This window comes from Grus americana, chromosome 4, assembly GCF_028858705.1.
Source record: "Grus americana isolate bGruAme1 chromosome 4, bGruAme1.mat, whole genome shotgun sequence".
Lineage (NCBI taxonomy): Eukaryota > Metazoa > Chordata > Aves > Gruiformes > Gruidae > Grus > Grus americana.
Window position 1 is genome coordinate 25,914,400 of NC_072855.1, and position 27,315 is coordinate 25,941,714.

Genomic DNA, 27,315 nt, shown 5'->3' on the forward strand with positions numbered 1-27,315 from the left:
GTGCTGGCTAAAGTCCAGCCTGTTTTATTAGCTCAGGTTGAGGACAACTGGCTTTGACCTGAGTTAACTCCTGCAGAGTCATTCCTATGACTTCATTGCCTTGTAGCTTGGATAGACTGCAGAAACGAGCCAGGTTTGTGCATTTGCACAGCAAAGCCCTAACTAATGAGCTGTTCAAGAGAGCAGGGAAAACAGGCTTTGGGAACACACGAAAGCTTGGCAGGTGCTGGCTTAGATCTGACACGGCTGATTCGGAGCCACAGCTGCTAGACCACAGAATCGGTGAATGCCTGGTTGGCTGTGTGCCCTTTACTCTCAGGCCTCCCTGCTCTGGCAGTGTGGCTCAAGGTCCAGCTTGGGGGTTAGTCTTTCAAATTGTCATGGTTTGAAGTGGAGGTACTGCTATGGGACTTGCCTTCTCTCTGGAGGCAGGACAGCAGTTCAATGTGGAGACCCAGCTTGACTCCTACCTGTTGCAGAACAGTCCATCCTGATTCACCAGTTTCTGGTTCAGTTCATGCCCATATTTCCTCAGGGCTAGCTCTGAGCTTCTCTCTGCTTGCAGCTGGGAGTTTGCTCCTTGGCGGCACTCCTGGGATTTCTGAGAGTCCTTCTCCCTATTTAAATATGAGAAGTGGAATATTTTAGTCTGTCCTTACTTATGGAAATGATTTGAACTTTTAAGGCTGAAAATTGAAGTGTGGTGAAATAAAAATATTGCTTGAGGCAAACAAATTTTCAGTCCAAATTATTAAAGTATAATTAAATGTTGTGTCTGCTGGTGGATTGCATCGGGTAGCTCGACAATAGGTGGTGCCCTTGCCAATGGCATAGAGTGATGGTGGAAGCAGCTTTCACTGTGCCCTTAGCAGAGCTGCTGTTTCTCTGTACGACATGCACTAGAGGATGTTATTATACATCACGTGCTGTTCATTTCTTCCTCAGTGGGAGAATACTGTATTCAGAGTATTGTTTTGGTGACTTTTTTTTCTTCTTTACAGATGGGTGGGGTACAGTTGGTTTTCAAAATACACTCGCTGCTCTGTGCTAAAGATGGGCAAGACAAGTTCATTTTTTGCACTCAAATTTGAAGATGATAATGTTGGGGTTTCTCCTTTAGCTACCCTGTGTTGTTTTTTGTACGTTAGCTGTCTGGATGCTTGGACAAATCAGTCTGTTTGGACATGGACACAAAGACATTGTGCTGTTTGGTGAAGTCCCATGCCACTGTGGGTGTCGCTGGTGGCACAGAGTCTTCTTGAAAACCCTCGTGGGAAAGGATCCTCTTGATGTTGTTTGACTTTCTGCATCACAGGGCCTGGCTGGGCTAGCAATGGCTTATCATGAGTTGCCATCATTAATTCTGTGGGGCAGGTCAGCAGATAAAGTTCACTTTTTCCTATAGCTTGAGTGGCTTCTACATGGTGTGGAGCTGGAAGGTGCTGTCTTTTGAGGATTAGCTCAGAGAGCCTTTCCCATAAACAGGGGCTGTGTTTGTCCTGAATGACAGGAGTTTCAGAGGATCCAGGAGTCTTTACGACCCCCTGGGCCCATCTGCCCTGTGTCCCTGAGTGCTGGAGAGCCCTCGGGATGCTGAATCAGGTCTGCAGCCTTTCTCTTCCACACCCCAATGGAAAATACATTGGGGAGATGGTGAGGGAACCTCCAGGGCACCAAGGCGCCCTGTGAGCTGTGAGAATCTTGTGGGGAAGATCTGTGGAGGCATGTGGATGGGCCATGTCTGAGGGGGCATGTTGCCAGGTGCAGGCACAGGCCCTGGAGGAGCTGTGGGGAAGGCTGGTTACTGGGTCCAGACCAGTACCAAGAGGCTGCTGTGGTGAAGAAGAAAAGCCTGTCACAGCATGAGGGGCTTTATGCTGGACGATGGATGGTGGCATGGAGTATGGCATGCCAGTGAATTGAGAGGATAGCAAACACTAGAAGGGATCTGCAAAAGCTGACAGGGAAAGGTGGTGGGTGGGCAGTGCAGAGGTGTCTAGAAGACCCTGAGGTGCTGCAGGACCATGGTACCACGCACGGATGGGGCACTACTGCTGGTACAACCCATTTCCTCCAGCTCTAGCAGAGCAGTGCTGATATTTCCAGACCAGCATCTCGAATCAAACTGTCACTGGGATGTGCCATTCAAATGTCTTGCTGAATTAAATGTAGTAGATAGGGCTCAACATCCTGTGAGCGACTTGTTTTGTACTGTATTCAGATTTTGGGTTTTCTTTTAGCTTGCTTTATGTAGCTTTCATATTTTAAGGATGCTACAGATCTTTGTCTTGACTGAGACAAAAACTGCGTTGCAGAATTTGGGGGTGGGCAGGACTTGCAGTTTTGGTAGCTTTTTGGCAAACAAATGAGGTTTTGGCATCCGTTCCACAATGGACAGACATTTAGGCGATCCCTGCCACTTCAGGGTTTGAAAAAGGCAGCCATGTGTCTGCGGTGCCACCAGAGGTCCCCGTGGCCTGAGACCCTTGTGCTGTCGTGCTGGGTGATCTTTAACTGAAGCTGCGGAAACAGACAAGACTGAGGGGGAACACAGGACAAAAGCCACCATCTTGCTTTCCTCTCTATTGTCCTAAGCTGGTTTGTGTCCTCTGTCATGGTGTTGGGTCTAAAATTAGATTTGTGTTCTCCTTGTGAGTTGAGTAGGGAACATTTTATCATATGGCTCAGGAGACACCTTACATGACTTGGGGAGCACTAAAATAATAGTAAACATATTAAATGTTGATGCATTTCCTCTGTGTGATCAGGATGTGATATCTGTGGCTTTCTTTGGGCAGTAGGACATCTGAGTGTGACAGCACTGCTATGAGAATTGCTCTTTCTACAAGCTTGGTAAGCACCTGTATGGATCATTATTATTTTTGTGTTATCTTGAGAAACAGGAACCTCCTCCTCCTTACATATCCATGGCTGGTCGTGCACACTGGACAGGAGAGCAAGCAGTGGAAATCCTCTGCCTGCGCCACAAATTTAATCAATTTGGTCTGTAAATGAAGGAACAGTAGTCCTGTCAAGTCAGGCTGTGGGACCTCTGCATAACAGTGTTTGCTCTGTCGGCTAACTCACGAGGCATTGCCTTGGGTTCCCACCTCTAAAGTCAGGGTAAAAGTAGTCTTCCTCACCTTGTGTCCTTCTTGCCTTTCCAGATCATCGCCTTTTACTGTCTCGCAGTGCCACATAGGCAAGGCACGGGTGACTGGGCGTTTGTCAAGATAGCCATGTAAAGTCTTGATACACTGCAGGAAGAACAGGACGTCCCTGGAGGGATGATGCACCCTGACTGGCAGGGGGGGTTCCCCCAGAAAGCGCTTGGGGAGCGAGTCAGGGCACCTACGTCAGGCTCCTGTTCTGAGCCTTCTTCTGGGGAAACTTCTTCATGTTTGTGGACTAGAAAGGAGAAACTAGCTGGTGAAGTGGGGAGCCTGAGACTGCACAGTATGACAACCTCCATCTCCCTCCTCAAAATAGGAGGAAGTGGGAAAAACACATTCAAAATAAAAACAGCTGCTGCCTTCATCTTGCCGATTTTCCCAAGAGGAACTCCAAAGACTTCTGACTTTGCTGGGGCAGGAGGCCTGGTTTGTGCTGGTGTTTCTTTTCCGGACAGGGCTAATGTATGGACTGCAGAAATAACGAGAAGGTGCACAAGTGGAGCGGGGCTGGGGCAGGAGCACCCACTCCCACTCGGCACGGGCAGGTGCCCAGGGAAGCTGCATGCTTGGTGTTAACGTTGCTGGTGGTTCCCCTGGGGCTGGGGAGCCAAGCTGCTCTGAGCTGCGGTTTGCTGGGGCCCAGTACCGCCGCGGTGGCCGTGCTTGACAGGCTGCTGGGCAGGCAGGGACCAGGGAGCCCCAGGGCAGGCAGGCAGCAGGGCCGGGCCTGGGGCCACCTCACAGCAGGGCTAGTGACAAAAGCTGCTTCCTTCAGCACTTCCCCGCTGTGACAGAGCCCAGCTCTTCGCCCTCCTAGGCAGAATGAAAGGAGGAACCAGCAAAAGGAGGCCTCTGGCCTCGGAAAGCATTTTCTCACCAGGGAAGCAGTGCTGGGGAACACCTTAGCTGCTCTGACCCTTGGGCAAGGCCAGAGGGTGAGTGTGGGAAGCTGACCTGGCCCTGAAGCCATGGAGTAGCCTCAGGTTGGGTGTGATTTCACAGACAAAACCAGTGGAGCCTCCTCCGCGGTTTCAGCAAAGCCACTGGGATTATTTTTACATTGAATCCAGATGGGGGAAGGAGGTGTGAATGTCCCTGGGGAGAGAGAAAATTGCAAAAGTCAGACAATTTGCAGAAACAGATGTGGGCTTGCACGCTATGCATGTGGAAATGTTTGTCAGCAGGAGAGGGCTGTCCCTCAGCGCCCAGGGCTGCTGAGTGGGGCCTGCCGGCCCCTGCCTGGGCTCTGCTCTGTCTGCCCTGCAGCCCTGGCCACCACCTGCCCGGCTGCTCTTGCCCTCTCCCCGCCAGTTCCGGTGCTGCACGGCCACTCTGTGCTCCTCGGGGAGGCAAATATCTCGTAAGAGCTCCAGAAAAAAACCCCAGCAGTGGGCAAATGCGGAAGAAATCTTGTTCCCTCAATAGGGCAGATGCGTATTTTGGGAATTAGTACCGGATTTGGGGGAAGAAGATTGAATTTGTTCTCAGTGATGTGGCTGCTTTTATGCTAGACTGTCTCACAACGAGAGACAAGGGAATTAAGTAACCTTCAGTGCAGTTCCTAAGCACACTTCCCTTTCAAGAAAGGGGAAGTTGGTTTTCACATTGCCCTGGAGGAAAGCACTTCCCATACATTGTCCTGACTGCCAGTTCTGCACTGGCGTCATGGGAGGAATTGTGTTAGGAAGTTATCACACTGGCTTCCATTTATCAGATACCAAGAAAAAAAAAGTGTATAAATGTTAGTTTTGTCACGCAGCATATGTTGCTGACAACCCAGTCTCAAGAGGAATAGCCCAGAGAAATAGCTAATCAGTAACTTGTACACTGTGGGAAAACATATAAAAGTAGTGAAGAGTAGTTTTGTAGTTAAGACAGCAGAAGACTCTGGTCTCAAGAGGTGAGGAAATCTCTGCCTGCCTTGTCTGCACAAGCAGATGGGTTTAATGTATGGAACAGAACTGTAGCAGTCTTGGAAAGAGGCTGGATAAATGTAGATGCCCACACTCAAATGTTAGCGCCAAACCCAAGTTTTCATTCACATCATCATTAGCACAACTCAGGGTTCTCTGTTTTGGGACCGAGAGATCTGTGCTACTCAGGTGTGCCCAGGTCTGAGTCACTCAGCGCCTTGCGCCCATCTCACCACTGTTTGTACCCAGAAACTGGGTGGCCTGGGGCCAAATCCCCTGAGCAGGGGTAGCTGGGGGGCTTCTCTTTGGCCACCTGAAGCAAAGGGCAAGTCTGTCATCGAAGGTAGCTCCATTTCTGTGTTACAGGGAAGACAGATCTGCTTTTGCAGGGCAGATGGAGGTACTCCTTGGCCAACTCTACCTGTTAGATATGCTGGTGGTGCCCAGGCTGTGGCTGCCCCATGCTGCCCCTCTGCCTCCCGATGGCCCTCACATGGCCCTGCCAGGTGTGGGATGGCAACCAGCGGAAAAGGTGGCTGGAGGTGGTACCTAGCTGGCATGGAGCCCATGCCCACAACAGTGGGTGTCTGCAGCTGTGGCCCCAGCTCCCCGCTAGCAGCACACCACCTCTCCCTCTGCGCCAGAGCTGTCTCAGCTCCTTTGGCATGCCTTAGGAAGAGGCAGTGCCTCAGGAAGGAGCTCAAGATCTGAGCTGAGCTGAGTTGAGTTGAGTTGAGCTGAGGGTTGAACTCTGTAACTTGCTCTGTAACTCAGGAGGGAGGCAGGAGGGTCCATGGTGAGGGGGTGGCATGCTTCTGCATTTAGGCTTCTTTATCAGGCATGCTTCAGCCTCAGTATGCTGGAGGGCTTTGACTCACCTTCTGAAGACCTCTAGTCCTCCCCGCATGATGTGTCAGGAACCTGTCTCACACTAGGTTTTGAATTCTGTTTTATCACCACATGCTTCAGTGTGTGCCACTGCAATACCAAAACTGAGGAGTGTCTAACCACTGTGTTAGCTTGCTGAGGAAAAGAGCCTAAATTCATCGAGGTGAAGTAGTTAATAGTGTGAGAGTTTTACCAAAATCCATGCAGGAACTGCTTGTGAAACTGCTTTTTCATTTCCCGTTTCAGATTTAGTTCTCTGACAATGAGTAATGCTGCAGAAGTTGCTGTGCCCGGTCTACTTCAGAGACTTCAGCAATGTTCGTCGCCGCGCTGCGAGGAAGCCTCCCTTTCTCTGAAGTGTCTGTTCCTGGGAAGGGAATGCTTTTACCCCCAGGTTGAAATAGGTCTGGGCAACCTACCTGATTTCCCCTGTCCTGCCCAGGAACCCAAGGGAAAGCAAATAGCCACATCCAGCTTTCCCAACACACAGCTGGCATCTTGACCACATACATTTTTCCTGCCTCCCTTTGAAAATGTTAACAACAAAAAAATTATGTTATTTTTAACCAAATAAGCACACTTCTGGTGTGTTGTTTATATCTCTGGTGCAGTGCCTAGACATAAGCAACAATTAGCTTTATTTTGTATAATATGATGATCATCTAGGACAGGAGAAAGGCTTGTAGGGCTAAATACAATGGGTATCAAGAATGTCACGATTTGCTTCCTGAGCGTTGTACATACCATACTATTTGAGGCAGACCAAAATCAGAGCTGAGCAAATCTGAGAACAAAAAGGAAATCAGGCAGTGGGGACAGGAATAGCTTCCTTCCTTGATCTCAAACTCCTTCCTAACACCAGCAGCCTGCTGGTGTCTCCAAGTGAGACAGAAATCAGGGGATTAAGAGACAAATGTGACCTTTTGTTGTAAACCAGCCCATGTCTTTACATGACAAAACCCTGGATAATGTTATTGTACATAATTAGTCATAAACTCTTAGTTACTTGAGGTTTAAGACTATTTTTTGCTGTCAACTTACTTTTCAATGCAAAAATAATTTGCAACCCTCCACTCCACCCCCATAAATATTTTCCACAACAAAGTGTTTGTTTCTGAAAGTCCCAGATAGTGACTCATACTGCATTTAAAAAAAAGGAGAAGCAACGTATTTTTAATGTATTAACAATATTCTCTCACAGCCAGATGTTCCCCTTCATTGCACAGCATGAAGAGGTGAAAAGGAGCAGAAAAATTGCAGTAAGAAAGACACACAAAAAGCACAATGATCAAGAGAAACATGTCAGGCTGCAATATTACACCTAACTTTGGAATTGCCTATGTGTTGTGCAGAGTGTGGTGCTGAGGGTCTCTGTGGAGCTCCAGGTCACTAGGAAGTGAAGTCATGGAGCAAGTGCATGAAGCATGTGCATCCCTAAGAAAGGTCTCAAATTTTTATTCAAAAAACCCCAAAAGAATGGAAGAAGCAAAAATAAATCTGACATTCAACTATTTTTGGGAAGTTCTTGGGTCAAGATGCTCCAGGAAGCACAGTGGAGGGAAATGGGTGGAAATCAAGACATGTTAGAATGCTTTCCTTATTCTACAATCTTGGTTTTTTGCTGAGCTCACTCAATTCAAAAGTTGTTTATCAAGTATTTTACAGATGGATGCGCTCTTTATCCAAAATGCAAACTGCTTAGCCAGATGGCCTTACATCTGGATTAGTCTGCAGCACAAAAGAGAAGACAGTAGTTGCATTTTGAAGAAGCTATCTGTAGCAGACCTAAAACAGGTGATGATCATGGAAGACATTTATATTAATATTATTTGTGAATGGTATTTATTTCTCTACTTCTGACAAGCCGCGGCTTGGTGGAAACATTTCAGAATGTTTGGGTGTCTGATTTTCTTTATCATGATAACAATGGAAACTTATTGCCTGATTGCATGCACTGGTATTGGGAAGCCCAAACCTGGTTAAAAACGGAAGAATGGGTAACAAAACAAAATTAAGTAACATAAGTTCTCACGCAAACTGATAATGCACTGAAGCCCCTTATCCAAAATCTTTTCTCAAACTAAAAGGAAGATTGAATCTTTTAGGAAGATAGTATTCCAAAAACGCCTTCTGTGAGCCACCCTTCCTTACCTTCATCTCCGTCGATAATTAACTGAATAAATTTCATTTCATAGGGAAAAGAAACAAACTGATTCCCCAGCCTAACTGCACAGCACTGTTCTGTAAGCTTCGTATCAGCACATTTACAGCATGTTTACACAGGTTATATTCTTTCAGCAGCTATTTATATTTTTGGCACCAACTGCCTTTCATCTACACATAAATTATCTTTTTGTTTCCTTTTTGCTTTATCTTGTAATTTATTTTGTTGTTTTTTAATCATTCTTGGAAGTAGTATGACTTTATCTTGGAATGCATTGTACTGTCATAATGTTAATGTGGACAAATTTGTTAGCTGTCTTCAGAGAGTTCCCATCCTTCAGGGAACACGAAATGCATGGCTTTAAGTCTGGATCAGGCAGTCTGTTCCTACTGCTTCATGGCTAGAGATGGTCTGAAATGGCTTCACCAGGCTCAAAATATTTTCTGAAAAGGACTTGGGTTCTATTTTTCACTGATCATCCAAAGTGGATAACCGTGCACTCACAGCTCCTGGAGTATAAACCATAGATCTGGCACTTGAAATCCTGAAACTATCATCAGAGGTTTGCTTTCGGTGTTGTGGTAGGAAAGCTGGAGGTGATGAGAGTCTGGCCAGCTCAAGTTGTCTGTGCTAGGACAGGTGGGATTCTCCACACCTGTGGTCCCTCCTCATGCTCAGCCTCCTTGTGCTGGCAAAAGAGAGGACATGTATGCTGATAAAATGATGCTGGTCAATCCTAACCAATGCTTCTGGGGAATCCTCACTGAATGACGACAAATCCCTGTAAACCAACGTTGAATCAGCCCAAAAGTGCCTGCCTGGGGTTTAGCACAAGGTCAACTAAACAAGTATACTCTCTTTTTTTAATGGCAGGGCCATGTTCCAGCTTGCAAAAGAATATCCCAAGTCTTGTTCATGCTGCTGGAGTGTGAATCGCACGTAGCACTGCCAGGCAGTTGTCGATCTGCTCCTTTTCTCCTAGCACGTATAGGAGTTGCTGGGCTGCGCTAAGCCATTAACCACTGTAGCAGAGAGGAGGCGGCCGTCGGAGCAGCAGAGTGCGAACAGAAAGCTTTCTGCAGCCCCCCCTCCCCCATCCTCAAGGTTTTTACATCTGCTCCCATAGTCACCAAAGAAAGACATAGATACACTCATATACCAACCCACAAGAAAACCCACACAGGCAGAACTGAGGAGCTCTCACCAGGAAGCTGACTTACCCTAAACCACTCCGCTATTTCTCGTCACACTGGGTCTGCTGTCACTCCTGCCGCCGGATGAGCTAGACCCAGTTGCCAGGACCAAGTTGGCCTGGATGTACAGTGGTGTCTGATTACCTCTTGAGGTTTCTCTCAATAATATAATTGTTCTAACCTTCTAAAAAAGAAGTCCATCTGAAAAAGCCAAAAATACAGAACGCCACTCTTCTTTTTTTCTTCCCCTATCTCGTCTAGAATAGTTGACTTCCGTAACGTTTGTTTCCAGCAGCCGCTCTCAGCTTCCTGCGTCTGGTGAGTTCTTCGCATTTTCTTTTTTTTTTTTTTCTAAAAGTCTTAATGTGAATTGATACTCTGAATCAAATTCAGTATCTTTAGTTTTACTTTTATTAATAAGTTTGTGAAATTGATTCACATAATCAGTTTTACTTTTAATACTATCTGTTAAATACTCAGTATTGTGATATCCTGTTAAACAGTGGTCTAATCCTGCCCCAGGTTGTGTATCTTCTGGATTTTCATTTCTTCTACTTCAGCATAAAAAGGCCTTGTATAAAAGTAGAAAGAGGGGTGTGATGGGCTGTGCGATGCCAGTATTTTCCACGTTAACTGATGTAAGAAAAAAGAGAGAAAATGGGAATTACTCTAAAGATGGTCAGTCTGATTCTGATCCTCTTTGCTGTTGTATGAACTATGAACCCAGAAGAGACAGGCATGTGTAAACCTGCAACACCTCAAAGGACATCTTTCTTCCCTATTTGTGAACTACACCATGGCTATGAGGAAACCATTCTGCTTCATCTTAAATGTTCCCAAGCAAATTTAGGTGAAGATTTTATTGTGAGAATTTGAGAAACATGAAATTTGGGTGAAATTCTCAGGACTAAAGTGAGTTTCAAAGTATTTTTAATTTGCCAACATGTCTGTCACTGGCTTTGGTTCCAGCGGCTGCCTGGCCCCGCTGGGTCTAACAAGTGCCTCTGCCACCTTCTGAGATGGAAGGGCTTTGTTTGCTGTCTAAATGGCTGCAGCTGTAACTCTTTGCTTTCATCTCACCCCCACAGCTTCTTCTCCTTGGCTTTCTGGGCCAACTGTGGTGTGCTCACGGTGTGGGATCCCCTTAGAGAGCAGTATGTGTGCATGTGCATGTGCATGTCTGTGCACACCCATTTCTAGATTGTGCTTACACAACCTGCATCTTACAATGCTCCAGCAGCGGTGGGATGGTCTTGTCACATTGCCAATAAGCGGTAGTTAATCTAAAAGGTGAATGAGGAGGGAGCACACAGAGACCGGAACCATCCCTCTGACACAGGTCCCAGCAAAAAAAAATGAATGTGGCTTTAAGATTTTCTAACTTCTTCTTTCAGTTGTGTTTCCACCTGTGGATGGGGCAGGAGTGGGACTGTGGCATCTGGAGGAGGCCAGCTCTAACACGGGATTTATCCTGAAGAAAATACTTGCAGAGGAAGAAGGTAGGAAAAATGAGATTAGTTAGTTGTTAGCAGGCACATCTGTCAGCATTTTTGTGTGTCAGTACATGCCTGTCTGCTGCTGCTGTCAGATTAAGGTGGGATTGTGCATTGTGTTGTGCTGCTTTGTATTCCACATTTCTAAACCCCACCATTTAGATCAGTGCAAGTTTACAAATGTTCCAGTAGAAAAGATGATACATGTATACTTACTTGACTTTAGAATGGGGTTTAATCTCATTTTTCAGTGACAGGTCTGAAGATGTATCGTACAAGTGAAGTCCAATTTACCAGAGAAAAGTGGGTATAGACTTGATGTGAATACAACGTTTGAGACTAGGGCAGCAACCGCAGGGTAGAAAAGCCCCACATGCGCTTGCTCTGTGCTATGTTGAGACAGTAGGCCTTGGTGGGGCATAAGACCAAGTTTTATATTCACTAGATTAGATGCTGCAAACCAGGAAAAATAGTAGGTTTGTATTTATAGAGGATCTACGTTTTTATAAGTAATCTGTACTTTCTAAATTCCAGAGCAAATAATTAGAATTTAAAAAACAGTCTTGATTTTCACGTATAGCAAGACACAAATTCATAGTTCATCAGCAGGGCAAAGTGGCTGTAAACTACTGTCATTTAATCCCATTTTAAGGGAATTTTGCCATGCCAAAGCAGTGTGAGATGGTCTCATGGCAGAAGAGCATCAGGTCTCACATGATTGCCTGTATCAGAGGACAGTGCCTGTAACTACACACAGCACAGTAAAACCATGAAGTTGAAGCTATGCTTCCAGAAAGTTACTAAAAATACTTTTCCAGCCCGGTGACCAGCTTTCTCAAGAAAATATTTATATGTAGAAGCTTAACAGATTCTGGCTCAGCTGCTCCACTGGGAGTGTGAATTTGGGGATGAAATGAAAGCACTATCCCTGCTGCATAAAACAGCAACTGAGAGACTGATGCTAAAGTCGCATCAGCTGGTAACAGCTGCCAGCACCAGTGATATCAAGGAGGCAATCTCTTGTACAGTGAGGGGTGAGCCGTATAAATCCTTAAAGATGTAAGTGGATGCTTTGCAGTATACCCAGAGCACACAGGAAACAAGCAGAAATTGTGGTGGCAGTCTTGCAGAGTGCGCCTCTGGCTTGTCTTGTAGAGCAGCGGGTCTGCACGAGCGGAAGCTCCCGAGGAGCTTTTCTCAGTGACGCTTTCTGATAACCAGCCAGGAGGACACCCAGGCAGGGAGATGAAAATCTGCTGTTTCTCCTCTTGCTTTTGCTGTGCAGCTCTAGATGCATAGCAGCACCTGGGTTAGGAGCTTTAAATGAAAAAGATTTCCAATGAAAAATACCTCTTCTTTCAAAGAAAACACCGGGTTTTGTTTTTTTTTTTTGGTAAAATGTTGGTGCTGTGATTCTGTAATTTTCATTAAGAAGCAGTTGAATGTTACTGAATGCACCGTTCAACTGATTAATTCAATTTGTCATTGACCATGCAACAAAAAATTGCAGAATTTTTTATAATGCTTTTGATTATGGTTCAAAAAGAAATAAAAGAAATAACTGTGAAACTTGCCTTTTTCAAAGTCTTGATGTGACATTTCAGGCATCACGCTGCACAGCTTAACATCATTTCCAAATTAGGTTCTCACTTTTTGGCCGGCGGTGTGTGGTTTTATTAAATCAGTAGTAGACAAATTCCATGCGATGAGCACAGCTTACAGTTGAAAAATGTCTTGGGATAACCCCAGTGTAGTAATTAAGAAAGGAAGTTGGCTGCAGCTGTCTCAAGCCCACTATTAAAGCATTACTGCTTTAAAGTAGTGGACAGGATCACACAAATACAACAAAGCAATGTATCAACAAAATTTGTGGGCTGTAGCTTACCATTAGCTCTTCTCCACAAAACCAAATACAGTTTTATATGCGTGTTGCAGAATTTAGTTGTGCTTCAATTCTTATGTCAGTGAAGAACTGGAAAACCTTCCTAACCCACCAAAAGTGTCAGTCTACAGTGGAAGGGAAGACATTTGGAGCCAGCAAAACCTCCATAATGCAGCAGTAGGCGTGAGCGCTGGAAGTCACGGGTACAAAACCTTGGTGTATCAGATCTAAAACAAGCAAAGCAGCAGGGAGCAATAGTCCCAGCAGTCACGTTCTGCTGTAGGCTGTGCTGGAGTATTGCTGTCACGGCTGTCACGGCAGCTAGAAGGTAGCTAGGAACATGGTCTGAACGCTTACTGCGTGCGCGTGTTCCCTGCAGGGCGGGTACGGGAATAGTTGCTTGTGCCCTGCTCGTGGCAGTGCCCTGTGTTTGTTGCAGATTCTTTGAGCTTTCCCACCCTGCACAATCGCTTGCTGCTGTGTCTGTGTTGTATTTCTTTTGCACAAGGAATTGCATTTGGTCTTTGGTTACAAAAGCCAAGGAGAAGTATAAATTCCTAAGGGATGAGGGTGGGGCTGAAGTTGGCATGCTTGTCTTTACCTGACAAAATGTATGAACATGCTGGAAACCACACGAGGATTCTGGTATGGTTTGGGGGTTTCCCCAATGGGGGGCCATGGTGACCTATCGTATAGGAAAGACCCATCATGTGCCGGAAAGCGAACAAACACCTCTCCTGGCAGAAGCTGACACGGAGGGCTGTGGTTACATACCGTGCACGATGCTGCTTGTCAAAGACAATTGTGAGCACGGAGTACCCGTCTCAATAACTGATACTTGCTTGGTTTGAGGTTGTTGTACCATCTGGTGATATCTCTTTTCCTCATGAGTGACAGTGAGTTGTTTTTGTAGGTTATCCTGGTTTATGTCAAACTACAGATGAGACTGGCTTTCCTAATATAAAAGTGTGAGACCAAGACCCCTACATAGTTAGAGGTCTGTTTTGATCGTCCCCGGTGCACATGGTCATTGAAAAAATATGAAATGTCTCACTCTCGCAAGAGAACTGTTCTTTCCTTTTGTTGATAGGCATGTCAGTGGACACACAGTTTGCAGCTTGCCTTTTTTTTCATTAAATGACTGTGCTTAAAAGCTGGTAAAGTCTTTAGAGTTCAAAATTATTGAATTAATGACATACTGAATTATCTATTAACTTCCTCTCATCATCTGTGTGCTCGTGTTTTTCTCATTAAAAAAATATTATAAAACATCTGTCTTAAAAATCACTCATGTAATATTTTTTTGTTTCCATTGATTTAAATGCAGGTTTTTAAATTCATGTATCTTTTAATGGAGTTTTAATTCTGGATTAAAAGCCATTGGGTAAAATATCTCTGAGTTTGAATCAAGTCCACCAGGATTCAAAAATAAAGCCTGGGAAATGTTCTCATAATGTTCAAATGTAGCTCTCCTAAAATATCTCTCTTTTCATATGTGTGATCGTTTTCACGCAACAAATCTAAAAATCAAGAAAAACTTTCTATGCTTCCCACTGAAAAACAGAAACTCTGCATTAAGATTTACCGTAGCGTGGGGATTTGCATGATCTTTAAACCAACGGAAAGCCAAATAGATGTCAGCTTTAAGTATCTGAAACAGCTTCTCAAAATACTGAGCTGAGGAATGAGTGAGAAGGATTTTATGTATTACTTTTGGTGGTAAAGAGGAGAGGCTTTTCTCCTCTTAACCTATTCCATATGACCCAGTGCTGTCTGCAGTATTATATGTTTTATGTAAAAGTGACAAGAGATTAAGGTTATTCTGGAATCGGAGAAAAGTAAAGGAAAACAGGCCCTGAAATATATATTCTGCTCTGGCATATGGTTAGTGTAAATCAATGTAAAATCTGAACTGCCAGGTATAACCTGCTAATTCCGGGGGAGGGGGGGGGGAGAAATCTTGACAGCGTGTTCATTTGAAATTGGGCTTTAATCATAATTATGCATAGGATGTAGGCAATTTGATGTAAGCAAGTACGCATGCCCATTTATTGTGATTAATTTAATTTACTACAATTAAGGAATTCTAAGGAGGCTACATAGTGAGAAAAAATGTTTTCCTACCTATCCTGTAAATACATATTAACTCTTATTTATCCTTATGCTGGGTACAGTGTATGAATATTGAGTTGTGGGATAGATTGTGGAAGGCAACTCCTTTTTTAATTTATAAAACAAATCAAAAGGATAAAGGCCTTAAATCAACACATACAGGAAAAGTTATGATAATTGTATGGTTTGTATTGCACCTTCTATTTGCAAAGTGAATGAAATTATTTCCAAGCAAGCCCTCAGATTTTTAACATTTTAATGTCCTTGTGTGCACACACAAAATTTAAGAATGAACTTAAAAACATGGCAGTTTCCCTCTGGCTGAAATCTAGACTATGATTTAGCAAGAAATCATTATGGTGAATTGTTTGATCAAGTGAAGCATCATTATTTGCTGCTCAAAACACCTGTACATTCAGCACAGTTTATTCTTATCACAAAATATGCAAAAATAATCTTCCATCAAACATAAGCTAATTCTGTTCTAACTAATATTTTCCTCCTCCACCTTTACCTCCCACTGAAATCAAACTTATGCAAATACATAACTTAATGAACATGGAGAACCTCCTTCTCCTCCCCCTGAGGTTAGAGGGGGGAAGATCTGGGCTTGAGAGTCTCCTTATTTTGTGTTAGGCATTTTATAAAAGCAGAGCAAAGTTTTATAAACCGAATAGACCTCTGTAAGTAACCTCGGAGATCTTGTGAAGGATCCACGGAGGGCAGTGAAGAAATGGTAGGACAATTTTTTTAAGACTTTTTAGCATTGAGGAGTGAGTTATATCACCTGTATCGTTCATATATTAGCTTTTAGCTGTGCTGTTAATATTGATTACCTGGTAGTGTCTAAGGGACCCAGTGAAGAAGATCAGGTACTGTGCAAACAAGGGAGAGGAGTGCAGTCCTACCCCAGGCTAGAGCCGAAACATGCGTTAGTCGGCCCTTGCCACTGCAGTGGACTCTCGACACAGGCCCTGAAAGAGAGGAAGCCCTTTTGCCTGCACATGCAAGTGTATGTGTGGAGTTGCCAGGTTGTTAGTTTTAACGTTTTACCATGTTACACATCTGCGGGATTTAATATAAACCCATGCATCTCCTTCACAAGGAGTCATTGTAACATATTGTAAAGATGTGTCTAAAAAATTTAAGGGCTGCATACACAGTCGAAATGTAATTGTTTACAATGCGTGACTATGTAATTTATTTGTATGTGTAAGACTCTATTATTTATCAGTTATATACTCAGGTTATTGCAAATCCAGGTTTAGCACAGCAGTCATTTCTGATCATGTGTATGCAAATACACATGTGTACCTATATGTAGAATTAAAATAATTTAAAGACCATGGTCATTTCAATAATGCATCCATTCTTTGATGCAAAATATGTATGCAGATTTCAAATGACAGTAAGATATCTTGCCCTGAATATGCATGTTTCATATAGCAATCTGTAGCAAATATTCTGCAAATGAATGAATATCAATATATATACATGTCTATATATGTCTATAGACATACAAACACACAGGCGTGAACACATGGATGTCATATTTTTTGTACATGGATGTATAGATTCAATATTGAAATAGTTGTTTTTAAATATACATTGATTTATTTTCAATATTTTTGTACATATATATGCATATACAATTCTATGGATCCAGTCTAGCAAATAATCCATCATTCTGCAAGCAATTACAAACACTTATTTAAAACTAAAAAAGATTAGTTGTATATGAAAGGGAAATGGATACTTCATGACGATTATGCCTGTATCTGCAGATGGTAAAAAAAAAAAGCCCCAAACAGAAATTTGGAAAGGACTACACTTTCTGGAAAGAAAACGCAATCATTGTTGAAGGTTGTAAATAAAAGAGTACTTCACATTTTGTCACCCAAAAAAGTTTGGGGAGATTTTGAAGAGTTAAACCTGTAAAAAAAAATCTACAAAAATTTAAGTGCCTTTTTGATTTGTCTCAAACTTCAAGAAAGGTGAACTGTGTTAAAAAAGGATGTGGCATGAAAAATTTGAAGTGGTTTGGGGCCCAAAGCTGCAAACATTTCCACATGTGAATAATTCTACACACACAGTAGTTTCATTGAAGTCAATTACTTAAATATCATGTATTTTGTGATATCAGTCCTTCAGTTTGCCTACAATGCAGTTAGACTTGGGTGGAAATTTGCTTTTTAACTGTGAGTCCATTCTGAAAGACAAAGTGACTTTTCATGGGTATGTGTGATAGTGCTATAGTCAGCGCGTAAGCGCTTTATCCATGTTCATCTGCAAGCCTATCTGTATCCCCATCTGGACTCAAAAGTAGTTCTATGACAATGGTGAATATATATATACATATATATGTATCTGTATGTGTGTGTGTACAAAAACAGAGACTATGAGGGAACACAGATGGACAGATGGTTGGCGAACTTCTGTGCTCGAACATACACACGTGTGACATTTGCACACCAGCTGTTCCATGTACGGCTGTATCTGTGGTGAGGCTCAAGAAGAATTTCTTCTCTGTTTAAGAGCAGAAAAGAAAAATTATCACAAGGAAGGGTGGGAAAGGAAGGTGACATACCCAGTATCTTGCAGAAGGGAAATGCTCGGTAAGTGCAAAGGCACGCGCCATGCTTCGGGCATGAAATGCCGCTCCATTTCTGTTGACTTTGGACGATATTGGATCAGACTGAGAACAGCACATGAGCTGGTCCTCTGTGACGAGGTTACTTTCCTACACTTGATTTACTCAAACTTTAGTTTGGAGAGGATGCAACATTTATACTGAGAGTGGGTCACTTTTGAAAATGCCCTATAGTGCCATGAATTCCACATAGTCCGTAATTTACCATGTCATGCCATAAACACGTGGAGAAAAATGACTTCAGACTCATGGCTTGAATTTTGAAGTAGGTACTTAGCACTGCCAAATTTAATTGACTTCTGTTGAGTTTAGGATCTTGGATCAATACATGAGAGTCTTACAGACTTTATGCTAATTTTTGGAGTGGTTCTAATCGTTTGTGTTCATGATTAATTTCTAAGTAGCTGAATCAAGCTGTGATTAGTCACAGATAAAGGGTTCTTGAAGATAAAATAAATATTTATTTTGTCTAATTGGGTAATTAAAATGAGAGTTAATTAGATTTTCCCAGTGACTATAGTAAATCAAATAGATCTTTAGACATGTCATTATCCATTGCATATATATTCATTATAGGTACTATTACTAAAGTAATAAATTAACATTTTTAAATTTAAGATATCTCATTATACAGCTTTATATGTATGTGCAGTGTGTAAGCATGTGTATAAATATGTACATTTTCTTATACGGAAAACTTTCATCCCATTACTAGGACTTCACGTCTCATTTCATCTTGTAAATAACATTGGTCTGTATTTGTTGTTATTTTATAGCAAAATTCCCCAGTCTCAATATGAGTGAATTTCCTTTAAATCTGACGACTTGAGTTCCCTTGCTAATAATAAAGTTGGCAAGATGACTGAATATTTGATCATAAATCCTTATCTTCTATTTCAGTTGTTAAAACTGCCAAAGAAAGAAACAGGTTTAAATTTTCAGGTGTTGTCTTGATCCAGAAGTGATTTTTCGCAAAGGCTCCTAAGAAAGTGGTTGTCCATTTTCTTTAAATTTCATCAAATATAAATTAAAAAAAAATACTTAGTTTTGTATTTTTTCAAAAGAAAACTTGGATATTTGAAAACAGGAACAGGATTTCAGTTTTGTGAATAAGGGAGTGAAAGAAAAATTTCTAAGTTGTTATGTCTGCAATTTTTTTAAATGCTGGAAGAAGATTGTTTTTGAGATGACAAGGTATCCTGGCTTTGAAAATATGGGTTCATTGCGTGTTGCTTGCTCTTCTAACTTTAGGAAGCTATTGCAGGTATGATTGTTAAGGATAAAATATCTGTATAAAGCTCTGATCCAAGCTTCTGGGCATCCTCTCAATTCTTTAAAATATAAAAACACATTGAGAGATAGTCTGGCAGTTAATCCGTCAGTATCATAAATATACCAGACAGCCAAAGCATTCTGCCAGTCAAATAACCTGCCATCTCGCTCTTGGGCCAGAGAATAAAGATGGCCCCTGTGGTAGCCAGCTTGGAAAGTAAATGAGTTGAATGCAGATTTTTTTGTGGAGTAATTTGGGGAAAAGATGCAGCACCTTGCAAAGTACAGGCTGTGAGCCAGTTCTCCTTCATGGCGGTGGTGCCACCACTGAATGTCACTATGGACTGAAACACTGATGCTGTCCAAGACAGTGGGAGGCTGTTTCCTAGACTGGCAAGACAGGGCCATATTATACTATAGATCAAAATAGTCTTAAAATGAGTTTAAAAACCAGGAGGCAGCTAACGCAAATGTCAGAGCATCAGCTTAATGAATGCATGACAGGAAACTTCGCAGCAAGGGGCCATTTGCTTGCAGCGCAGCTGCAGTCTCCAGACGGACTACAGCTGGTGTATTAGTTTCAGTAGCCCTGTGCTGTGGCAGCAAAGCCCACTGCAGCAGTCTGGAGGTTTGTATCTGAATGGAGCAAGTACAACTCACCCATGGAGTTCAAAACAAGGTAGCATGACCTTGGAAACCTGGTGATTTAGCTGAGCATCCAGACTGGATCCACAGTGGCCGCAGTGTCTCTGTCACAGGGGTCAATCGTCTCCCTGCTGCTTCTTCTGGGTGCTGCCCCTAACCAGGCAACGGCATCTCTGCCCTGTCTTGTTTTCCTGCCAGCCTTCCTCCTCCTCCCTCTTCTTCTGCTCACTGGAGTTGTTCTGAGGCCCCATCCGTGCCCTGCAGTTCTCACTGCACCCACGGAGGTGAAGGTGTAAAGCTGGATGCTGTTCTGGTCAGTGAGGGTAGTCTCCATGTCCCCTTCCTCTCCTCAAGACCCTCTAAAAGATGCAAAGACAGTTTTTATGTGTCTGTGGTGCAGTTAGAAGGAGCAGTGATTACAATCAACACGACAGAGAAGAACCGTAGGCACTGTTTTGCAGACCCCACCTCTGCGTGAGGTGGGACTTAGAGGAGTAATGTGGGCAGGCAAAGACAGTATGTGCATTCAGGTATTGCACAGCAAGTGGAAGTCCCTCCAGTGGTTTTCAACTTTTTTTATTAGTATAAATATTTTTATTTCCTTGCAAGGTCAGGTCTCTTCAAGAACTAGTGTACACAGTGCACAAACTGAAAAATTAGCCTGCTTTTATCCTGATATCAACAGGAACTGCACTGAGATGTAATTGTGGTAGGGACCGGATAATGGCAATAATAGTTAGCGTGTTAATTGCTTTAACTTTGTGAAGCATTTTGTGACTGCCTGATCTAAAAAGCCTGTTGTCTTGTCTGCGTGATTTGTTTATGTATGAGCTAATTCCCTCCAAATCCCAGCCTACCCGAGGGTGCACTATCAATATCCAAGATAGGCTTTGAAATTAGGAGTTCCTGACTCTTTTCATTTTCCCCTATCATAAGACACTGTCCATCCCCTGCAGATGTTTAGCCATAGTGGGCCATGCTTACAATGATCTTATACTAGATGCCAGAGGCATTCCTGGCATAAATAAAAATCCCATTTGGTTCAGTTGATAAACTTACCTCTTCTGATACAAGCAGTCCTGCTTTCCTTTGTTGGTAGAATTGTTTCAACTAATAGCAGATTAGATTAGTGCTGCTGTGCTTCTCTTCTCACCACACTGCGTTACCACTGGCCTTCTCTGTATCATATTTAGCAGTGATCAAGTGTGAGGCATCTACTTGCGTGCGATTGCTGAGGTGCAGGACAGGCGGTGCCCAGAGAGCGGGTGTTGTTATGGCTTCTTGTGCTCACGTTGTCAGTGAAGTCCGAGGGCTCTATAACCACACGCCGGTGACAAGGTTCTGTATTCCAAAGACAGAACAAAAATAGAAAGCAAAGAAAATAAATGTTGCATTAGTTATGTAGACAATATGATACAGTTGAAAAAACAGTGCTCTATCTAAAACAGCAAGAATTTTCTTTGAGGTTAATCTCAAAGTTTATTAAAGGTCACTATTCAGAATGACCACATCAGAATTAGACATAAATTCTTATACTTAATAATATTATAAAAGCTCTCAGCTTATTATTCAAATAAAATCTTCTATTGTTATGAGTGATGAAAGCATAAACCAAAGTAGTGTAAAAGAAGATACAGGTTTATATCTGGAATTCCAGATCCAAAATGGACTTGATAAAGTTAGTAAAATTTGGAAAACCAAATGGTTGGGGAAAAAAAAAAAATCCGTCAGCAGCTTAGACTCAACCATCTGTGATCGGAAGATTTTGTGCAGACTTTTAACGGGTGTAGCATGCTGTGCTGTCGGACCAAAACTGTAGTATATAATATGAGAGGAAGGAACCAAAGCTTTTGCAAATATTTCCACAACTGGTTGTGTACTGAGGTGTAGAAGTGCCCAGTTGTGGTCTGTCCTTTAAAGAACATTGTTTTCTGTTGATATTTAATCTACAAGTTTTCCATTAATTGAGGTGAACTTGAGGAATTATTTTAATACACTAATACTACCCTTATCCTGAGGCTGCGTCAAGGATAGGCTATGTGCATAATTAAAAATGTATCTTCAATATGCACATATGTAGTCCCAACTATATACGGAAGCACATGAACTCCAAATGGCTGTGAACAAAAGCAAGATCAGGACACCGATGGCAATCTGTCCACAGGACCAGAATATGAACCTTGCTATATACTGTTCATTTTTATTCATTGATGGATTGTAGAACAGTGTAATTTGCTTTGAAAACAATTCCACATTGTCATGGTGGAATATTTCAGCTTTTGTCATTGTGTTTGTTGACTAGCCATATTCACTAGTCTTTAATATCTTCTTCAGTCTTTAATCATTTATATACTTTCAAACTAGCCAACACAATCAGACCTGGTAATCAACAAGCTGAGTACCAGAACAATTCTTTTTTCTGACTTTCTCTGTTCTGCTATTTATGAAATAGCAAAAATCATGCTTCGGACATTCTTATTTTCCCCCACATTCATATATATACAAAATAATGAGCCTGAAGGCATTAAGGACTGCTTGCACCAAAGAAAAGGAGACTTGGTACATGCTAACTTTCTCCTGGGAGTAGGCAGCTTTGTCTGAATCATACGCTACTGGCTTGTGGTGAATTGTGTTGTTTTCAAACTGTACTGCTGACACAATTTTGAAGTTGAATACCCTGAAGGAAAGATGATGATGCATTTAAGTAATTGGACTGTGTATCCTGCATATACTTGTCAAATTTTTCATAGATGTATTTTGTAAATGTCTTGTTTAATTCCCTTGAGATCTTGTTTGGGGCATGGAGAAGGTGAGACAGTGGAGTTAGACCTACTGAATCTTTAAAAGCAAATTTCCAACTGCTGCCACCAAAACTTAGATTCATGGAGCAGCTTGTTTCCTGGCAGCCAGGAATGCTGTGAAGCGGCCTCAGCCTCCATCCCACTTCCTAGAAGTCAGCTGAGATGGCGAGAGCGCGGTCGTGCTGGCAGACCAGGAAGCGCTGTCTGTTGCAATGACTCCCCTAATTACCGGTAACTGAAGTACGTACGAGGACTGCCCCGCAGGTTTGGTGCTGCCTCTATAAAACAACATGCTCTGGCCAAGCTGCTGAGACATCTTCTTTCGGCCAGTGCACCGGGTAGGAGAGATGCAGGTGTGCCAGCAGCACGAGAGGAGGTAGGGCACTGCCTCACTACAAAATGAAAGCAGAGCACTTGCCAGTAGCAGTCATCAGTGCCTGTAAAATGTTCTCTCTAAGCTCGTCTAGCACTTTTCTCGTCTTTTCCTTTGTTTTTCCCCTTTGTGGAGTAAGCCAAAGCTTTGGGTGTACTAGAAAGGGGCGGGGGGGTGTGTGTGTGTAAGGTAGTAAAACTGGAGAATGTGATGGTAACATAGGGTATACGCTTTTTGTGGCTGTCATTCGGTTCTGTGTGAATAACCTTAAGCCGTGACTTCTCTCTTCATATATGGAGACAGAAGTACATTATTTGTGTAGCATACACAAGACTGAAATTATGCAGTGATACTTTTTTAATTACTTTTGTTGAGCGGAACTCATTTGCCTTCAGTTTTGCAGTTAGTGATTTTCATAGCATCTTGTGTGCCGCCCTGTGTGAGCAGTGAATCTTGCACATAGCTAGTGGGGAAGAGGCAAACACTTTCAAAATAGGAAAATTTGACTGAATGCTGGCAGGAGCTCAAAAGCAATTACATACGCTGAAGAGGTACTCTCAGTTCAGTTTTACCCCAGAGTAAATGTCAGGGCAGCTGTATCCCTTTCAAATGAAATTGTTTGACTGGGGCAAGCGCTGGTGGTGTGGCTTTCTTTGGCTTGTGCTTCTTGTTTGTTGAAAGTGATTTGTAAGAAAAAAAATCAAACTTTTCTGTGTTTTTGCTGTGAATCCTTCTTTGCTTTTGAAACTGTTAAGGTTCATGTTGCTTGTGATTCACACCTGAAGTCTTTGCTTCCTCATTGTCACAAGTGGTTCTGTGTTACTGTTCATTATAAAATTGCTTAAATAGTCACATTGGTTAGTGAAGGGCTTTTTTTCTCTTGACAACCTCTAGAGAGCATGGGAACATTTTCAAGCGAATCTGAACTGATCGGTTGAGAGGGATTCAGGATTCTGTCAGTCTTGGTGAAAGTCAGAGGCAGGAAATGTCTCACTAATGCAGGTTAGTAGCAGTTATAACAAAGTTAAAATTATTTTGTTGGTTTTTTAGGCAATTGGAGGGAAAAAATAGTTGGTGTCAGTGGAGAATGGCAGAGGTGATATGACTGTTAGTCCCCGTGGAGCAGCAAGGAGGTTATTTACATGAATAGCTGTTGCACATGCAGCTGGCTGGGAGGGAACGGCAAAGTTCAGCGTCCTTGATGTGGGGTACTTCCCATGGCAGTCCAAAGACATGTCCAGGCATCTTTATCTTGATGAAGAATGGCCTGTTCTCTGTGGGTTATAAATGTTACATTTTAATTTTACTCTTCCAGAAACATCATTTGACTTACTGAAGAATTAAAACCGACAGCACCACAGAGCCGTGTGGGAGAAAAGGGGATTTTAGACTCAAGTGACACAATCAAGTCTTGAGAAGTAAAGAAATTTGGATGTTTTCTCACCAAATGGAAGTTATCTAGAAAGCCTCTGAGACTACTGCATCCCTCTATCCCACTTCTGCTGCGCAGAGACTGTGCTCTTGGCCCTGGACGTTAATAAAATGCTGGATTCAATCAAGTGTGTCCTGGTGGGAGACTCTGCAGTGGGGAAAACATCTCTCTTGGTACGTTTCACCTCCGAAACTTTTCCAGATGACTACAGACCCACTGTATATGAAAATACTGGAGTGGATGTCTTCATGGATGGTGTACAGATTAGCCTAGGTCTTTGGGACACATCTGGCAGTGATGCCTTCAAAGGCATTCGCCCCCTCTCATACCAACAGGCAGATGTGGTATTAATGTGCTACTCGGTGGCAAACCACAATTCCTTTCTGAACCTGAGGAATAAATGGATCGGCGAGATCCGCAGCCATTTGCCTCGCATCCCTGTTTTGGTAGTGGCTACTCAGACTGACCAGCGCGACACGGGACCTTACCGTTCCTCCTGCATCAGCCCGATAGATGGGAAGCGGCTCGCCCAGGACGTGCGAGCCAAAGGCTATTTGGAGTGCTCTGCCCTCAGCAACCGCGGGGTGCAGCAGGTGTTTGAGTATGCCGTGCGGACAGCAGTCAATCAAGCCAAAAGGCAGAACAGGCGGAAGCTCTTCTCCATTAACGAGTGCAAGATCTTTTGAGGACAGTCAGCAGTGGTTTTGCCCACGTTCATTCTTTCTGTCTTCACACAAAGATACTGCAGCAGAGGGAATGGGAGGTGAATCAAAGGAGGACTCCTGGCAGGACCGCAGTGCAGGTGCCCCTGGTGAGACAGATGTGCACTCTATCTGATCTGCTCCCCCTCAACACACATGGGTCCTATCCTGAAAAACAAAAGGTGCAGGTACATGCCCTTATTCACAAGCCTGTGTTTGGACTTTGCTGGTCTGGGCTGAAGTGGGCCTAGCCTGGAGATCTGCAGATAATAGCTGTGCTGATTTTGTTGTTGTTTCTGTTGATGTTCCCCAGTTGTTGGTTTGTCTGCATTTATTTAATGACTAACTTCTGCCTGGATCAACCCCCATCTCTTCACATATCTGTCCATGTGGAGTTTTTTTACTTTAAGAACTTAGTGTATAAAATCTGACCACTGTGTATTCTATTTAAAAGACTATTGTATATGTTGTTATAAAATCCTGACAGTTTGTTTTCATATTTTGGAGGTTCTTCCTTTAGCCAACCACAGAAGCTAATTGTCCTATCCATATAATAAATGGCCAGCAGGCAAGCCTAGCACTTCTTAGACATGCCCAAGTTGCTGTGTAACAGTAATCAAATCCAGTACATCCAGCATAGGAGTGATCAAAACTTAGTGGCATTGGACAGCTGTCCTGTGGCTTTGTGAGGTTTATTTTGTTATCTTAGTCTTGTTCCTCAGCAATGTGGTCAAAGATGGGATGAACCAGGAAGAAACTAACCTGATTCTTCCTAGACCTCACCTGGTTACAACCCCAGAAGGGCTGCCTTGCAGTTAGGACTGGTTTAGACATGTGGTTGGGGTGGCAGAGATGAATCTGTGCTATCATCACCTCTCTTGTCCCTGCTGTTAATTCTGGAGGAAAAAGATTTCAGTCTCCAGAGATAAAAGGTATTTTTTCATGAGCACTAAAATTCTCACATATTTTTAGTACACTTATTTTCAAAACAGTGGTTTTGGTGAAACCAGTCACCTACTATAGTAAAAAAAAAAAGTACCTGGCAATGTTGAATGTGCGTAGTTAAAATGGCTAAATAACTTTTTTAATTTTTTTTTTTTGAGTTTGCATACTAAGTATAACTGCCTGGGTTGTATCAAAATGAGACTGAAACAGGCTTCGCATCCTGGGCAGCCTGGCAAGACTAAGAGTCAAATCCTAACATACCTACTCGGGCCAAGTTACCCTCCTGCACAGAAAGCCAGACTAAGGAGGTAGAAACTCCAGGCGTATAAAAGAACTCTGCTAGAAGACGGAGTGGGGTCAACACGTAATGCTGTACATTCCTCGTGAGTTGTGGTGTTCCCCTCCTCCTCAAGTTATTTGTCCCCTTTGCCCCACACCATCTCTCAGGTTTTGCAGATCTGTCTCATCCCAAGGTTTCTGCTGCCCATAGAGGGAATCCCCTGGGGGATTTCTTAGTGCAGCAAGATATTTTTTTTCTCCCTTTTCCTGTCCTTCTGCTCACTTAGGACTGACCTCTGAGGGGCGTATAGCATGGTGCCATAAAAGATGATTCTTTCTCCCTGCGGATCCCGAGAGAATGACCTGTGTCTGTTTTGACTGAACCCAGACTCAGGTGTTTCAGCAGGAATGGATGCAGTGGCTTGTCTGATTGAAATCCAAGGTGGGACGTCAGCAGTTACCCTACCAAGCAAATAAGCTATAGCTCAGACCTCATCTATCTATAGTTTGTCCCTGAAAAACTAGTTGGGTGCTGTTCTTCATACTCTGTTCTATCTCTGAGCTTCACTATAAAGACAAATTCCAAATTAAATCATTCCCCTCCTATGAATCCCAGAGTTGATCTCACCTGTGATATAGATGAGCAAGTATTTGCATTGCGGGCACCTTGAATAGCAGTGGTGCACAGGACACTTGAGGTTGTGATGGTCTCACCATCTCCCAGGCTGGTGAATATTTACCACTCATCAACCTGATTGTAAGGGAGGCTTCTGGTCATAAAAACATACTGGTCTCACGTGAGGTTTTCATATCAGCTTTAAATCTTTGCAAGCTTCTGCACCCAAGCACACAAGACAAGGGCTCCCATCAATGCCCATCTTGCCTGTGCTCTTCTTTTTCCTACTTCTCCTTCTCTTCAAATGTTGATTGCAAACCCTTTGCCCCTTGAAACACTAAAACTGACATGTTTGTAAAAGAACCTGAACAGCGTGACCCTTACGCAGAGTTACACAAGTGGCTAGGTATTTGCAGTCCTTGGTTAAAAACCTTTTGGCTTTTAGAAGAAAAGTTTCTACATCTCAACTCTCGCAATGCCTCTTCACTGAAAGTTTTGGGTTTTGTAACCCTAATTTAAAAGTAGCCATTGTTACTGTTTGAACATTAAAGATCACATGCAAAATGTCATGTTGTGAATCTTCAGATCTGTTATAATTGTTATGGTCCCCACAGCACTAACGGATTTAATACCTGATTTCAACTTTTTTTCAGACATATTTTTGCCAGCATGTTCTATTAAATGGTCTTTTTTCTCCGTGGGTTAAGCTTTATTTACAACTGTTCATGCTGCTGTTTTTATGCGTTGAAGAGCAGTAATGGCTAGGCCAGGATGCTGTGTTGT

At 43.0% G+C, this 27,315-nt stretch overlaps 2 protein-coding genes and 1 long non-coding RNA gene across 6 annotated transcripts in view; 2 read left to right on the forward strand and 1 right to left on the reverse strand.

The window, feature by feature from the left end:
* Positions 1-232: 232 nt before the first annotated feature.
* Positions 233-9,490, reverse strand: LOC129205819 (uncharacterized). The gene is made up of 3 exons (XR_008576868.1): positions 9,359-9,490; positions 4,128-4,268; positions 233-617 (listed from the first exon to the last, which is right to left on the reverse strand). It is a non-coding gene; the product is annotated as an uncharacterized LOC129205819 (long non-coding RNA).
* A 1,231-nt stretch (positions 9,491-10,721) lies between these two features.
* Positions 10,722-27,246, forward strand: RHOH (ras homolog family member H). 4 transcript variants are annotated; one of them, XM_054824113.1, is made up of 3 exons: positions 10,722-10,830; positions 23,454-23,561; positions 23,875-27,246. In XM_054824113.1, the coding sequence occupies exon 3, from the start codon at positions 24,102-24,104 to the stop codon at positions 24,675-24,677; it is 576 nt and encodes a 191-aa protein (XP_054680088.1). In that variant the 5' UTR covers positions 10,722-10,830; positions 23,454-23,561; positions 23,875-24,101; the 3' UTR covers positions 24,678-27,246. The 4 variants fall into 4 exon arrangements, with proteins under 4 accessions (XP_054680088.1, XP_054680087.1, XP_054680090.1 ...); XM_054824112.1 differs by lacking the exon at positions 23,454-23,561 and having other exon boundaries at positions 10,727-10,830; XM_054824115.1 differs by lacking the exons at positions 10,722-10,830; positions 23,454-23,561 and adding an exon at positions 15,415-15,554.
* CHRNA9 (cholinergic receptor nicotinic alpha 9 subunit) overlaps positions 10,757-27,315 on the forward strand; it is a 60,629-nt gene continuing 44,070 nt past the window's right edge. The window contains exon 1 of the mRNA XM_054824116.1: positions 10,757-10,830. The gene's annotated coding sequence lies outside the window, so the exon portion shown is untranslated. The remainder of the gene's footprint in view (positions 10,831-27,315) is intronic.

Coding starts and splice junctions, on each gene's coding strand:
- RHOH (XM_054824113.1), top strand. CDS start 24,102: ATGCTGGATTCAATCAAGTGTGTCCTGGTGGGAGACTCTGCAGTGGGG.